The sequence below is a fragment of the Panthera onca genome, chromosome A2, assembly GCF_046562875.1.
Source record: "Panthera onca isolate mPanOnc1 chromosome A2, mPanOnc1 haplotype 2, whole genome shotgun sequence".
NCBI lineage: Eukaryota > Metazoa > Chordata > Mammalia > Carnivora > Felidae > Panthera > Panthera onca.
The window spans coordinates 1,091,388-1,107,848 of NC_138340.1; the positions used below are offsets into that span (position 1 = coordinate 1,091,388).

General features: G+C 65.6%; 1 protein-coding gene across 1 annotated transcript in view; it reads left to right on the plus strand.

Annotated features, from left to right (window-relative positions):
- Nucleotides 1-225: 225 nt before the first annotated feature.
- The window catches only part of ONECUT3 (one cut homeobox 3), an 18,256-nt gene continuing 2,020 nt past the window's right edge, over nucleotides 226-16,461 (plus strand). Inside the window, exon 1 of the mRNA XM_081790767.1 lies at nucleotides 226-1,420. Within this exon, the coding sequence (XP_081646893.1) occupies nucleotides 226-1,420 (1,195 nt within the window). The remainder of the gene's footprint in view (nucleotides 1,421-16,461) is intronic.

Sequence of the window (16,461 nt, forward strand, 5' to 3'; positions counted from 1 at the left end):
AGGGGAGCGGGTGGGCGGGGGTGCTGACGTCAGACCCGGGCCCGGGCGCCGGCGGCCGCTCCCCCGCCACATCCTGGTGGCCGCGCTCGCAGCCGGGCCGGGCGGTGCGCCGCGCAGCCGGGCAGCCTCGCGCGCAGCCACCGGGGAGCGGGCGGGGGCCATGCGGCGGCCTTGAGCGCGCCGGGCCGGCGCCGAGGAGCGCGCGCGGCGGGCGAGCGGCCGAGCATGGAGCTGAGCCTGGAGAGCCTGGGGGGCCTGCACGGCGTGGCCCACGCGCAGGCGGGCGAGCTGCTGAGCCCGGGCCACGCGCGCTCGGCGGCGGCGCAGCACCGCGGCCTGGTGGCGCCCGGGCGCCCGGGCCTGGTGGCCGGCATGGCGAGCCTGCTGGACGGCGGCGGCGGCGGCGGGGGAGCCGGGGGTGCGGGCGGCACGGGCGGCGCGAGCGGCGGCGCCGACTTCCGCGGGGAGCTGGCGGGCCCGCTCCACCCGGCCATGGGCATGGCCTGTGAGGCGCCCGGCCTGGGCGGTACCTACACGACGCTCACGCCCCTGCAGCACCTGCCGCCGCTCGCCGCCGTGGCCGACAAGTTCCACCAGCACGCTGCGGCCGCGGCGGTGGCCGGGGCGCACGGCGGCCACCCCCACGCGCACCCGCACCCGGCGGCCGCGCCGCCCCCGCCGCCCCCGCCGCAGCGCCTGGCGGCCAGCGTGAGCGGCAGCTTCACCCTCATGCGCGACGAACGCGCGGCGCTCGCCTCCGTGGGCCACCTCTACGGGCCCTACGGCAAGGAGCTGCCCGCCATGGGGTCGCCGCTGTCGCCTCTGCCCAACGCGCTGCCGCCCGCGCTGCACGGCGCCCCGCAGCCCCCGCCGCCGCCGCCGCCGCCGCCGCTGGCCGCCTACGGCGCGCCGGGCCACCTGGCCGGGGACAAGCTGCTGCCGCCCGCCGCCTTCGAACCGCACGCTGCGCTGCTGGGGCGCGCCGAGGACGCGCTGGCTCGCGGGCTGCCCGGAGGCGGCGGCGGCGGCGGCGGCGGGGGCGGCGGCGCGGGCGGCGGGGGCACCGCGGGGCTGCTGGCGCCGCTGGGCGGGCTGGCGGCCGCCGGGGCGCACGGGTCCCACGCAGGCGGCGGCGGCCCGGGCGCGGGCGGCGGCGGCGGCCCCGGGGCGGGCGCGGCGGCGGAGGAGATCAACACCAAGGAGGTGGCGCAGCGCATCACCGCCGAGCTGAAGCGCTACAGCATCCCGCAGGCCATCTTCGCGCAGCGCATCCTGTGCCGCTCGCAGGGCACGCTCTCCGACCTGCTGCGCAACCCCAAGCCGTGGAGCAAGCTCAAGTCGGGCCGCGAGACCTTCCGCAGGATGTGGAAGTGGCTGCAGGAGCCCGAGTTCCAGCGCATGTCGGCGCTGCGCCTGGCAGGTAGGAGCGCGGCGCACTGCGCGCGACCCCGGGGGCTCCGGCTCGGGACTCCCCTGCGGGAGCGTCATGTGCGCCCCCGCCGGTTCGTGCAGCCGCCGAAAGGGAGAAGGGGATTGTGCCGCCTGCCACGCGCCCCCCCCCCCCCCGGCAGCCCGGGAACGGGGAGGGGTCCCTGGTTCATTTTACACTGTGGGGAGGATCCCCGAAGCAGCCTGCGGGGTCGTTCATTGTGTGTGTGGTGGGGGGGGGGGGGGGGGCGGTGCCGAGCCCCGGACGCGCCGCTGCTCTCGGCTGGGGGCGCCACTCCCGCCTCCCGAAAAGCCCCTGGCTCCTCTTCCAGCTCCAGGCAGAGGGCCGGGACCGTGCACCCGGCTGCCGGCGCGGAGGAGGCCGGGGCCGGGCCCGCGCTCAGCCCTCGGCCCCAGCGCGCGCTTCTTTGTAGCTCGGCCTCGGCGATCGATAGCCCCCTCCCCCTCTCCGGCCGCTGGCAAAGGTCACCCGAGAACGGGCGGGGGAGGGGCGGCCCGGAGGCCTTCACACCCCGGCCGGCCGCCTGCCCTGCGCGGTCGCTTCTGACCCGGGCGCGCGCACTCCTGCCGGCCTTGCCTTTCCGTCCCGTGTTTCCCTCCTTTCTACCTCTGTCTGTCGGGGCAAACTGGTTTCTATTTATTTTTCGCTGGATCTTGGTTTTCCTCCCGGTTCCTCCCCGCTCTTTCTCCTTCTCTCCGCCGCGCTCTCTTTCTGTCTCTCTCGCTCACACGGACTCTCAGCCCCCGGCCCCCCTGGGGACCGCGCTCCCTCCTCCCTCCCAGCTGACAGCAGCTGGGTCCACACCTGCCCCCAGCGAGGCGGCCTGGCCGGAGGCCCCCCTCTCCTGGGTGTCTGTGGGGTGCAGGAGAGGCCCGGCCACTGTCACGGGGAAGGGCCTGACCTGAGTGTGTGTGTGTGGGAGGGGGTCTTTCCCTGGCCGCAGGGGGAGGGGGCCGCCGCGGGGACAATAGCCGCCTCCGACGACGCGGGATCGATCGCTTCTCTGCACGCAGGGGCGAGTGGAGCTGGAGTGGGCTGGCTCTCAGACTAGGCACCCCTGGAGCAAGGAGGCAGGGCGGGATTTCTGCCTCCAGCCACCCCGCAGGGAGGGGGGCCGGGGCGAAGGGGCGCAGGCTGCCGCTGGAGGGGGTTCTGGGTTTGCTCCTCCCGGCCCCCTGGCCTGCTGGACAGCCCGGGGAGCCTGCGCTGACACATGGCCTCAGTTTCCCCCTTCTGTGGAGCCTCCTCTAGGCTTCTTAGATTCCCCGCTTTGGGGAGTGGGAAATTAAGTCCCCGCATGTGCGGCAGGTGACCCATCGTGCGGGGAGGTCGTCGTGACATCTCAGAACCGGTGTTAGGAACCCAGACGTGGGGCTTGTGTAAGGGCGAAACCTGTCCTGTCCTGCTCCCCATCGCACGTGCAGGGCCACGGGTGCGCTCACAAGGGACACAGGCGCAGACCGCTGTGTGCGATGCAGGTGACATCGGGTGGCAAAAGGGTGCCCTAAGGTGTCAGATGCTAAGTGGCGCTCGTGGAGACGCGTGGACATGGGCATTTGACATCTGGCCACACCTGCCACCCTGGGCCTCCTCCCGGCGCATGTATATCCGGGGACACCCCCGAAGAACACATACCACTGTGCACCCTTCTCCTGGCACCTGTGTTCCTGAACGGACCGTCACGAACTGCGGCCGCCCATTTCAGCCCCCACGCCCCCCCCCCAGAGGTGGGCCAGGGCGTCCCAGAGCCAGGGACCACAGGCGCGAAGTCCATGCCCCGAGGGGTGGGGCAGGGGGTGTCGCTGCTGCGGGCTGAGGGGCGCCCGGCTCCCCCGCTCGGGTCTTCCCTTCGGGGCGCGCGGAGGACTGCAGGTGGGGAAACAGCCGGCCCCCCTTTGGGAAAGTGAAAGTCGGAATCCAGGCTGTCTCCGGAGCGCACGGGGCACAGGAGCGCGTGAGCGCGGGGCCGAGCCTCGGGCAGGGCGCTCGGGTGCCGGGGATAATGAGTGGGGACCGTGCGGCGCGCCCCCTGCTCCTCCCGCCGCTGCCCACGCGGTGACCCCGCCGACCCGCCGGCTCCACCGCAACTCGGGCGCGCTCCGGGCCGCCGCGTCTACACCACGGGGCTTGGCCTGGGAGTTAGAGGTGGACCGGCCCGGGCGAGGGGTAATTAGGCGCCGGCCGGCCGAGAGGCCTTTAGTTCCGGTCGCTGCGCAAATGAAAAGCGGTTAAGTGGCGGCAAATCGCGGCGCTTACGGGGAGGCAGCGGGGCGCGTCCCCCTCCCAACCATGCCGCCCAGCACGCGAAGGCCTGGAGCCGCTGCAGGTGCCCCGATCCGCTCCCCAACCCCCCCCCCCCCCAATCTGGACCCCGCGGGGAGGACTCACCGCCCTGCCCTGCGCTGCGCCCTGGCCAGGCCACCCATCCCCCCCACCCCAACCCCCCCACCGCCGCCGCCTCCCCGGCGGTGCCCCCCGGGGAGCCGCCCCCGCCGGGCTCGAGGGAGGAAGGCACACGCGGACAGACGGACACAGAGAGGCAGAGACAGGTAGGGAGAGACAGAGTGACAAAAACAGAGGGGAGAAAAACCAGAGAACTGGAGACAGAAAGAGAAACAGAAACAGGGATGCGGAGAGAAAAAGACAAAGAGAGAGAGCAGAGAAGGGGAGATACTGAAAAGAAGACCGGAGAGCCCCCCAGGGCAGCTGAGCCGGGGAGGGGGCCCTTAGCCTGCGTGTCTCCCGGCCCACCCTCCCAGCTCCCCACCTCCCTCCTTCCCAGATCCGGGGCCCAGGGGACAAGGGGTGGCGTCTTTTTTTCCGGGAAGCACCTAAGGAATCTGGCTGCGTGGCCCTCAGGGGCCACCCCACTGCCCTATGCCGGCCTGCTCTGGGTGCCTCAGTTTACCCATCTGTCAAATGTGTGTGCGCTGGAGGGGCCAGGTTCTGGGTCTAACATTCTGAGATTCTGGGACCCGCTGGTCCCAGCAAGGCCCATCCTGCAGGACCCTAACCCCACGGCTGCCGGGCCGGCCTCGTCTTCCCAGCCCACACCAGGGTCCTGGGAGCAGGAGGCTTGGGAGCTGCCTCCTCTTGGAAGCCTCCCAGGTTCTAGCTCCAGCAGTAATTGTGGGAGAGGGACTGGGGGTGGGGGGGAGGGGACTCTCGGCTGGGGCGGGGTGGTCGATGAATTCGAATTACCGTCTCTAATTCATCACCGCTGCCGGTCGATAGCTTCGGCCTTCTTCAAATATTGTTTAAATTGCAACTCTGGAGGAAAAGTATTTTTTGTAACTGATCAGAAAACATATATATAAAATAAATATCAGAAAGCAGGCGATTGGGAAAAGGTCACCCTCCTCCTTCTTGCCTCACTGGTGAGCCAGGTGCCCAAATCCCTGAGGGCTGTTGGAGGCCAGCATGGGGGAAACTGAGGCAAGAAGGGACCCATTTCTGGAACCAAGTTGCTGATGGCACGTGACCGGGGCTGGGGGTCTGGAGGGGACGGTCATGGACAGGAAAAGGCAAATCAGGCCTCCATCCAGGCTAAGACGGGCACTTCGTGCCCCCAGCCTCCTCCCCCACTCTGCCACCACCATCCCAGACCGGGTGCGGGGCGGGTGGAGCTGGGCGGGGTCTGAGCCTGAAGGAACCCAGCCCGAAAGGTCAACGGTCCAACCGAGAGTCCCAGTGGGAGGGGTGGCTGTGCGGCTTCCAGAACGACCCCCCAGGACCCCTACCCCTTCTGTAAAATCCTCACCTTGAACCCCAAGGGGTCCACATCTCTTCCAGACTCCCCCCAAGACATCCCAGCGGAGGACTTGGAGACCTGGGCCTCACCTGGGCTCCCTCACAGACTGGTAGGGTGGGGGCCTGAGGCTCAGTTTCCTCATCTGAGAAATGGACCTAGGAAGTGCTTGTTGAGGCTTTTTCATCAACCACGCCCTGCGGAGCCCCTCAGGGTGCATTCACAGACCCTGCACCCTGAGGCCACCTTGCCTCATCACCCCCACACCCACTCATCTTCAGGGGGCCCCACAGCAGCCTGTGATCTGGGGGGTGCAGGAGAGTGGGCAGGGAGTGCGGGAGGCGTCTGGAGGGGACACTGTCGCCCCCCACAGGGATGCAGGGAGAGCGTGTCTGGAATTGTGTATGGCACAGCCCAGTGAGCTCTGCGTCCCCCCCCAAACCAGGCCCTCCTTCCACCCCAAGACTCGGCTGGGACAGCCCCAGGACCCCACCCAGCTTAAGTGATTCTGCACCCCCACCGTGCAGACCGGGAGGTAGAGGAGAGGGGCAGGCTGTGGGATGGGGAGGAGGCTGGCTGGGGTGCCTTAAGCCGTCCCCCTCTCCTAGGCTCAGCCTCCAGGCGTGAGACATGGAATCACCCGAATGACCATTTAAGCTGGATGTGGTTATTGTGGCCACTTTACAGACCAGCAAGGTGAGGCAGAGTGGAAGGAAGGCGACTGCCAAAGCCACACACCGTTCCAGCAGGAGGGGGAACAGACCCGGCTTCCCCAGCAGTAAACGGGGCGGGGGGGGGGGCGGGCTGAGCCTGGAGGGGCTGAGATGCCCCGGTTCCCACCTCCTGCAAGTGGGGGGACATTCCGAGCAGGTGGCCTGGAGGGGCAAAGGCTCAGTGGACCGAGGCAGAGGAGGACAGCGGGATGTCCCTCGAGGTCACGGCAAGTTCCATGCGATAAGCAGCGTGGATGGCCCTCGGGCAGGTGGACAGCGGGTGCTGCCCTTCTCCTTCCAGCTCCTCTGAGGGTGACAGGGTCCTGGCCCACATGAGCCCCCCCAGGGAGGGTGTGTGGACACCGGGTCCCAGCCTCTGCCTCTCCTGCCCGGGCGCCCCCTCACTGGAGCCAGCCCTCAGGGTAAGCCTGGGCCCAGCAGTGCATTTCCAGCCCTCCCTGCGCCCCCCAAGCCCAACCTTGCAAGACAGGGACAGTCACCCGCATGGCACCATTGGGCACACAGACGAGTCTGCAGGGTGAGGGCCTGGAGCTGGGCTTCGATTCCTTTTTTCTGAAGTCCCCTTAGCCTGAAATCCCAGATCTGGCCATTCTGGCCCCTCACTTCTCTCCCGTTCCTGGGATTCTTCCCTATCAGCCATCACCACTCTAGTCTGAGCGATACACTGCCAGCCCCGCGCTCCCTCCTCCTCCCCCTCCTCCTCCTCCTCCTCTCCTCTGGTCTCCAGGCTTGGCTCCCATCCCTAGTGTGCTCTCTCCTTCAAAGCTGGAGGGGGTTTTTACCACCACTTTGGAGTTCATACAGCCTGTGCATGGCATCCTGCCACGTAGCCTCCCATTACCCCTAAGATGTGGCCGATAGAGGAGGAGGCTCCCGGGGGCAGGTGCCCTGACCTCAGGCTCCTGGAACCTCGTGGACAAAGGACGGGAGGTGGGGAAGCCCAGAGTGGCTGCAAGGAGCCACTGGGCCCGCGCAGCTGGCCTGTGTCTTTGTATGTACCAGCGAGCCCAGCTTAACAGGGGAGCCCGAGCTGGTTTGAATCAAGTTTTTAATTAAATATGGCCCTTGATCAATAAGGAAGGCAGCGCTAGTGGGGGAGGGGGAGGCTAGGCCAGGAGCCAGGGGCTGCCTGGGAGACCCACGGGACCCTGGGCGGTTTGGGGCACCTGTGGCCTCAGTCTCCCCTCTGCCAAGTAGGTGTAGGTGTGGGTGGGGTTAGGAGGCCTAACCTCCTGCCGGCGGACTCTTGCCGCGTGGACGGATGTGGGGAGTTGGGGGGCCCCTTAGATCCCACGAGTCAGAGATTCACAGCAGACGGAAGCAGGGGCAGGGAGATGCGTCCATGACTGGCGCAGACTTCGGAAGGGACGTGCGGAGGCGCAAACGTACGCGCGCGCGGGGAGGCAGTGGAGACGTCCGCGGGAGCAGGTGTAGACGTGCGCATCCACAGTAAGAAACGTGCGCGGACTCTGGCTCGGGAGCCCCATCGGTCTTCGAGCTCAGATCTGGCCTAATGGGGCGGCCCGCAGCAAGGGACCTCTCTCTCCCGAGACCCCTGTGCGGGCCACTGGGCGTGACCCACGCGCCCCCAGCGGGGCTTGCCGGAGCACCTGTGGCTCTCGCATCTACACAGTTGCCAAGTCCGACTCTACTCCCTAGTGCTTGGGGACTGAGAGGGCCGCATCCATCTACACCGATGGAGGAGGGCGAACCGGGCGGGGGCGGGGCGGACGGCAAGGGTGGGCGCTTCTCCTAAACCCGGGTGCCCATCCACAAGCGCTCTGCGTTGGAGATGTCAGGGCCTCAATTTCCCCCACCAGGCGAACGCGCCCCTCATTGCCTGGGGAGCCAGCCTCTGCGATGTGCCGCATGGGGCACATCTGTCCTTGGCGGGGTGGGGATCTCCTAAACAGGAGGGAGCCAGCAGTGAGCTCTGTCCGCAACCTGGCGGGATGTGGGTGCCCAGGGCCCGACATAAGGAGCCCCAGACCCCCCCGCACAGCACACACCCTAGGGCGGCGCACTGCGAGTGTGGAGACTGAGGCAGGGGGAGGGGTGGGGGGACTCCCTGGGGCTGGGGCGGGGGCTCCCCGGGACTGGGGCAGGGGGTGGCGCTCAGGGAACGCCGGGGAGGGGGGTGGCGGCGTCTCGGGCCCAGAACGTGGGCCAGTTGCTTTCCCCCGCGCACATCCCCTTCCCCAAACGGAGACTGGAATCCCTAGGCCGGTGGGAGCGCACGAATCGGATAAAGAAACAGGTTCCTGCGCGGTGGGAGCGACCACAAAGCCACTGCTCTGACCCTCGCTCCCTTCTGTGCCCCCCCCTCTTAAAAATGCTGTATTACCATTTCCAACTGTGGACACATTCGCCTGGTTCCTAATTTTTACGGAACAAGAAGGCATCGTCCAGTCCCACCTTCCTGCAAACCTTTCTCCTCCCGGAGAGACCGCGCGCTTGATCCTGCGAGGCAAGCACTCCTTCTGTTCATTGTCCTTCTCCTCTTTAAACACCCCCCACTGGGGACACCCCCCCCCACACACACACACACACACTGGAAAGCCCGGTTCTGCCTTGCTTCCGCCCCCATGACATCAGGAACATTCCCTATCAGGAAACAGTGGTCATTTTTTCTGGCTGTGTCCTATTCTCCTTGGTCATTTCCCTCTTTCTCTGGCCACCCCCTCGCCCAGAGGACAATCAGGCTGTTCCAGACGGTTGGTGGTCTCCCCTCTCCCCTTGCCAGCCCCGCTGGTGAATGCGTGGGGGGGTCGGGGGACCATGTTGTGCGGGTTGATCTGTAGATCGGCTTCCTAGTTGCCGAAGTGCTGGGTCTCAGCTCCGCCCCCCCTCCGGGCTTGGCGTCCCTGTTCTTTCTTATCAATGGTTCCTTTCCGGCATCTTTTTCAAATCCATTTCCAACTGCTGCCACGGTGACTTCGTAACACTTTTTAAACATCAAAAGCTCTGTGAGGTTGGGTACGGGGTGTGTGCGCCCACGCGCTTCGCCCCCGTCTGAGGGTGTCTGAATGGGGTGGGGGGGTCTCCAGGACTGAAGGTCCAAGGGTGAGCCGCCCCTAGATACCCCAGCTCCCCAACCCCAGGCAGTGGGGCCCCCGCTCCAGATGGAGCCCCCCGGCAGGGCAGCCCAGAGTCCCTGTGGAAACGCTCCTTTCCCTGATAAGTCTTTGAAAGGTTCAGAACTCATTTGAAAACGTGGCCATTAAAATCCCATCTGGGGGAGCCCGTGGGGAGGGAGGGAGGCGAGGCCTCTCCGGAAGGCTGGGCGCCGGCCAAGGTGAGTCCAGAGGCCTGGAGGAGAGGTGTGTGGGGACAGACAGGGGAGGGCAGGGGCAGGAGGCCGCTGAGGCCTCTGAGGGCAGGGGCCTGGCTCAGCACCGGCTCCTTGGAGATGACTCTGTGCCCCACCGTGGGAGCCCCTTTCTGGCGCCCTCAGGGGTACGGGGTGCAGATAAGGAGGGTCAGTGCGTGTTCCAGGCCCCCCTCGGCGACTCGCTGTGTGACCTTGGGCAAATCATCCACCATCTCTGGGCTGGGAGGCCGTGGGGGATGCTCAGGGCAGCTCAGCCCAGTGGGGACAAGCCACCAGGGTGGGGGCACCACTGCTCTCCGCAACTGGGGCCCGGGAGGCTGGCGGCTGGGGCGGGACGCATGCGTCGCCAAGGAAACCGGTCATCATCCCAGCCGGAGACCGGGCTCCGTGTTGAATTGTCTGCTCCATGAGGCCAGAGCTGAGCACAGGAGGTGGCCAGAGGGGAGGGGACGGCGGGCTCCAGCTCCCGCTCCCACACCCCCCACCCTGTGCCCAGGTGGACAGGCAGTGGGGGGGTGCAGACACACGGTGCAGGGGAGGGAGCCCACGAGTGCGGCTTAGTTGTTGCTGACAGTGTGACTGACACGGAGGGACCAGGACAGTCATTCAGGTGCCGAGTTCTGGCACCACGATCCAAGTGTCGTCTCCCGTCCAACCAGCCGTCCAGGTGCCGCTCTGGCTCATTTCTCTTCTTGGCTTCACTGGACGGGCCCCCCCCCCCCAACTTCCCATCCAAGACCAGCCTGCACACGCAGCTCTGTCGCCACTTGGAGGCGTTCTAGAACCCAGCTGGGCTCACATCTCCCGCCCCCCACCCTTACACCACTCCACCCCTCACTGCCCAGAGCCGGGCGGCCAGCGCCCTGTTCCGGAACAAAGTCGCCCCGGCTTTCCGGTGATGCATGGGGTTCCACCTCAGGGAGGCTGTCCCCAGCTGCACCCGCCGGGCACACAGTGGGTGCTTGATGAACGCAAGTGGCACGCGGGGGGGGGGGGGGAGGAAAGGGTCCAGGGCGCAGCCTCGGCACCCACGTGGACCCCCCTGAGCAGAGCGGGACCGCTCCCTCCCCCCGACCGAGGACATCAGGATCCCGGGTCGCTGCACGTGCTCCATCAACCAGGAAAGCAGTGTCCACGGAGCACCTGTTCAAGGCCCCCTGTCCCCACTGGCTGGGACTGGCAAGGTGGGGGTGGGCAGCCGGGACCGGGCAGGTAGACAGTCCCGAGCCTCTAGACGGTCCCGGGGGTGGGGGTGGGGGCTGCGTCCCACCTACCCGGACACACACAGTGAGCTTCCCCCCGCGTGCCACCCGGCCACGGCATATCGCGCCCCCGCCTTTCGTGACCCTCCCGTGCACAGCGTCCCCTACGCCCCTGTGGCCAGCCGCCAGCAACCGTCACGCCGATGTCTGCTGTGCCCTCGTCTCCCTTGAGGCCCACGGACCCACAGCCCCCGGGGCTCACCCCTCCCGCACCCCTCCAGATACCCACGCCACGCCCACATTGCTGCCTGTCTCCCCAACGGCTCTGGCTGAGGTCACAGGATGTCCCGGTCATTCACGCTCCCCCCACCCCTGGGGTCTGATGGTGTGTGGACGCCCCCCCCAACTGTAGCGAAGCGCCAAGAGCCCGCACACGGTGCCTCAACCACACATAGCCCTCCGCCCAGCCGGGACTTTGTGGCAGCCCCACAGGGGCCACAGGGCACCCCAACAGGATGTGGGGGGCAGACAGATGCGTGCGCGTAGTCAGTCCCCAGGAGGCTGGGGATGGCCCAGGACACCCACCGCTGCCCAGCTGCACACCCACGCCCAGTGGTCTCTGGGGGAGGGGGTGGGAGGAAGGGGGGAGGGGAAGGAGGAAGAGGGACTGGAGGGGGAGACAAGAGGAGGGAAGGTGAGGAGGGGAAGCAGGGGAGGGGAGGAGAGGGAGGGAGAGGAAGGGGAGGGAGGCCATGGGATGGGGGAGGGGGGAAGGGGGGAAGGAGGGGGAGGGAGGGGGGAGAGTGTGTCTATCAGGAGATGGGGGGCGCAAACAGGTGGGATCCCAGATCCGTCCCTTGTAGACTCTCTCCCACCACTGAGGGGTGACCGAGTCCGGAGCCCCGGCTGCCCCTCCCTGACTTGGGGTGGGTGCTCCCCGGGGGTCCCACTGCCCCCACTGGCCCACCACCCGCCCAGGAGGGTCACAAGGGGCATCAGTCCCTGGATGAACACCCCCGGCCGGCAGCCTCCCGAGGACCTACTCTGTGCTGGGCGACAGGGGGGACTCCAGGTCAGGCTTGGCCCCCAAGGTCAGGACTAGGGGCCCTGGGGAGCATGCCAGGCTCTGCTGGGGGTGGAGAGAGGGGCTTCCTGGCAGAAGGGCCACTGCTGCTGGTCCCTGACGTATGTGTAGGAGTGCTCCGGCCGGGCAGCCCAACTCTCTCCCCCTTGCCTGAGTTTCTCCATCCCTGCCTTCTCCCGGAAGATTTCAGGAGAGGTGCAGAGGGCAGACCTGACATGGCGGGGGGGGGGGGGGGGGGGGAAACTTCATGGCCACGTAATAAGTGGAGCCCAGAGGGGCTCCTCCCAGGGACCCCCCGGATGGGAGCTGGGAACCTCATCTCATAGTCTCAGCCCCGCCATGATATTCAAGACTTTTCAGCTACATCTTTTCCCGTGGCTGGGCAAGGCAGGAAGAAGAAACTGAGGCACAGGGGGCCGACACCGTGCGATACTGCAGGGGTGGCAGGGTTTGACGGCCCTCTTGGCCCATGGAGGGGTCCCAGCAGCGGGAGGGTGTGATCTGCTGACCCCAGCACTTCCTGGGGAGGCAGGAGGCAGGCAGAAGTGAGGGGCTAAGAGGGATTCCAGGGGGTCTGAAATGAGGGCCCCCCCAGTTCACCCTCCTTTGCTCCCACCTAGACATGGACTGGTGGGGCCTCCCCCCTCCTACCTGGAGCCCTGCCCGGGGCTGGGGCTGGCCCGCTGAGGACAGGGCCCTTCTCGGTTCACCTGCTGGGACCCACGAGGGGGGCTCAGACTTGGGAGCGGGCTCTCAGTCTCCTCTCCTCGACCGCCTCTGGTCTTCTCCCAGGGCCGCCAGGACCTCCCAGGAGCCAGCCCCAGACCCTCCTGGTGCCTGGGCTCCAGAAAGCACCAGACGTTCTAAGATCAGAGCATCTCAGAATCAGTGTTCTTAATATCAGTTTCTCAGTTCCTGGAGGCATGGAGGGCTGAGCCGAACCCACATTTTGAGGGGGGCCCTGTGTAGAGTGGGGGAATCATCATCGTAATGCTGTGAAAAAAACGACGGAAAGAAAGGGCTGGGCAGTGGAGGAGATGGGAAGAGAGAGGTGACAGGGTGGGGAGCGGAGGGGCTGAGTGAGGTGGGAGGGGAGAGGCCGCAGAGGCGCCCTGAAAACTGTTGGAAGGGGGCCGGGGCCCAGTTCTGCAAAGGAGGAGGCTGGGACACTGCCAGGGGACTGACTTGCCCAGGGTCCCAGAGCACGTCTGCCGGCCCAGCCCCCAACGGTCCCCCCAGCCAGACCAGCAGGCTCTTCCTCTGGCTGCCACAGTAACCAGGGTTGGTGGCCAGGGTCTGTGTCTGGGGCCACTCCCTGTCCCCCCACTACAGGCGGGGAGCCCCTGGCGAGGGGACTCGGGGCTGGGTCCTCCCGTGCCGGCTACCTACGAGGTGGCGGCCCCTGTGACGGGGCTCCGCGGTGTAGACGAGGAAATGGGAGGAGGCGAGGGCGCAGGTGAAGCCAACAGGAGGTGAGAGGGAGGGATGGCCATGAGAAGAGAGGGGACGTGGGGGCCACCGCAGTGGAGCTCGTGATGGCGGGGCAGCGCCTAGAGCAGGCGAGAGGACATGTCGGTGTGGTGATGGGAGGCACGGGTGATGGAGGTGATGCCCTGGAAGAGGTGCTGGTGGGGGGGGAGGTGACGAAGGTGGAAGCCACAGCGGTGGTCCCCAGTGGAGATCATCGCGGAAGAGGTGGCCGTAGCAGTGGCCGCAGGAGGCTGGTGGCTGGCGCTCCTGGGACGTCCGGGCTCCTCCTCGAGGCTCCCCGTCCCCAGCCCTCCTCCGGGTCAGCCCTTCTCTCCAAGCCTGGGCTTTCGCTTCCGGAAAGGGGCTCATGCCCGCAGCCTGGCCTCCTCTCGGGGAGCCCGGGCCGCACAAGGACCGCAGTGGCCTTTGGGGCTGGTGGGGTGATCCCGGACACCAGACAGGATACCGAGGAGGGGAAGGTGGCGGCGGGGGGAGGGGTGCGCTGATGGGGGGGGCGCGCGCGTCTGGGCTGCCTCTCCCCCCACCGCTGGCGCTCACACCTCCGAGCCTCCAGGCTGGGCTGGGGGGCCGCGGGGGATGGAAACCAGGACAAAAGCTGCTCCTGGTAAACAGCTCTGACTGGAGCCCAGATCGATTGGGGCTGTGAGGAGCTGTAATTAGATTGAACACTGGGAAGGGGGGAGAGGGGAGCCTCTTTTTGCTGTGATCGACAAAACGGGAAGTTTTTTCATGACTCTGCTTGGCCTGGCCCCTCCCCCAGCCCCTGCCTCTGGGGCCCCCACTAGGCACTTGATGGGAGCCAGGGGAAGCGGGTGGGAGAGAAGCAGACTGCCTGCCCTCCCTCCCATGGAGGGGGGGCGGGGTGTCCGCCCCGGCTCCTGTCCCCGCCCCTGCTGGGCGACCTTGGGCAAGTGGCTTGCCTTCTCTGAATAAATGAGGAGGACACTCCCTTATGGAATGATCATAAGGATGAAACGACAGGACACGTGTAAGGCTCTTGACGTGTAAGCGAGCTTGCTTGTTTGAACTAAGCTTTAGGCCCAACGCGGGTCTTGAACTCAGGACCCTGAGTTCCAGAGTCGCAGCCTCTACCAACTGAGCCAGCCAGGCCCCCCTCTGTGAGCTTTCCGAGGAGCATTTGTATCTCTGTCCCTGCGGTCAATGCGTGATGAATTTGTGACTGAACCCCTAAGTGGATTAATTCATGAATTGACGATTCCAACAGGTGGGCAAGAAGGGCCTGTTCGGAAACTTAAAGGCCCGAGGCTGAGTTTTGACTCTTACCCTGGTCTTGACGTCAGAGTCCCAGCTTTCTCTTGGAGAGAATGGGGGACCTGGCCCCTCCCTTGACCCTCACAGGGTGGCCAAGTTCCAAGGAGATGGGAGGTCAAGACTGTTCCTTGAACTCCCTTCCAACGTTTCATTCTGCAGACCAACTATGAACCCAGGTTCTTGCCCTCATCTTCTATACACAAAGGGCTGCCTGGTGCGCCGTTCATCCGTGACATCTGGCGTCACCACCTTTCCGTATCCCCACCACACACCTTCCCTCTGTCAGCTTCTCGATATAGCTGCAAACACAGTCCTTTGCCGAAATCAATATTCGGCGTCACATCATTGTGGTTTCAGGGACTACTGCCCACAGCTGAGCCACACAGACTACTAGGATTGCAACTCCTTTCTCGTACAGCTCTTTGTTTTTCCAGGAGTTAGTGGTTGCCAATCACAAGTTCTCCCCACACTCCCCAACAAAAATGCAAACCAACTCAATAGGATTTTCTACACATATTAGGTCATGTTCGCTTTCCACTTCCTTTGGTGCCGGATGGGGCTGCCCTCCGTGTCCTGGGTGCCTTTGTTCCACGGCCTTCTGGGCCCTCCCCTCCTCATCTTCTGGGGGAGCCTCTCCTTGTCCTGTCACTTGAGTCACACTTTGCTTTTTACAGAAAAAAATTTTTTTGACATTTCTTTATTTTTGAGAGAGAGAGTGAGCAGGGGAGGGGCAGAGAAAGAGGGGGACAGAGGATCCAAAGCAGGTTCCACGCTGACAGCAGAGAGCCCGAGGCGGGAACTATGAGACCATGACCTGAGCCAAAGTCGGGGCATCGAGCGCTTAACAGACTGAGCCACCCAGGCGCCCTCGCACTTTTCTTCTTTAATTTACCTCCTCGTTGCGGTGAAACTCATCCTCCAGGAGCTTTCTGAGAAAGGGGGCACGGAAGTCGCCTTTTGGAGCTGCGACTGTCTGACTGTCTTTATTCCACCCTCCTGCCTGGTGTCCCGCCGTACATATAATTCTAGCTGAATAGAATTTCCTGCAGATTTTTGGAGGCATCGCTGCACTGCCTCCTAGTTCCTGAGAAGCCCCGGGCGCTCTGACTCGGTCCCTTGCGTGATGTCTGGCCTTCCTCGCTGGGAGCTGGTACTGGCTTCTCTTTGAGCCTCAGGAATTTCCCCAGGGTGAGCCTTGGGGGGGGGGGGTGTTTCCTCGTCCTTGGAGCTGAGCGCCTCTCGGGCCCTTTCGAACGGGACTCTTTGTGTCCTTCAGCGTGGATTTCCCCCACACCGTCCACTTGCAATGTGTTCCTCTAGTTTGGGACGGCGTCTGAGCCTGGCAACGGGCCGGCTCCGGTCCCCTCTGCCCCTACGACCGTCTTTCCCCCACGTGCCGGCTCTGCACCTGCCTCCGACGTCCAGAGACGCGTGCTTTCGACGCTCCGTCCTCACGTTGACCTTCCAGCGCTTCTATATTAAGTTCTAAGGGCGCCCCCTTCCCTCCTCATTGTCCTTTTGGCTGAACAGCAGCCTGTTCTTGTTTCGTGGGTACCGGACGGTTCTCTCACCCCTCCCAGAGCGCGTGCGCGTCAGAGCTGGGCCTGCTCAGTCCGCTTTTTCTCCCTCTAGCGCTGCCTCTACCGTTCCTCCTGCTGTTTTCCCCCTACGTCCTCTCCCTCCCTCCCTCCCTCCCTCCCTCCTTCCCTCCCTCCCTCCTTCCCTCCCTCTCTCCCTCCCTCTCTCGCTCCCTCCTTCCCTACTCTCCCTCCGTCCCTCTCTCCCTCCCTCTCTCCATCCCTCCCTTTCCCTTCCTTCCTCCCTCCCTCCCTCCTTCCCTCCCTCCCTCTCTCCCTCCCTCCCTCCTCTCCATCCCTCCCTCCCCCCTCCCTCCCTCTCTCCCTCCTCTCCCTCCCTCTCTCCCTCCCTCTCTCCCTCCTCTCCCTCCCTCTCTCCCTCCTTCTCTCCCTCCCTCCTTCCCTCTCTCCCTTCCTCCCTTCCTCTCTCCCTCCCTCCTTCCCTCTCTCCCTTCCTCCCTTCCTCTCTCCCTCCCTCCCTCCTTCTCTCCTTCCCTCTCCCTCCCTCTTCCTCTTCCTCCCTCCCTCTTCCCTCCTCTCCCCCCCACCCTCCCTCCCTCCCTCCTCTCTCC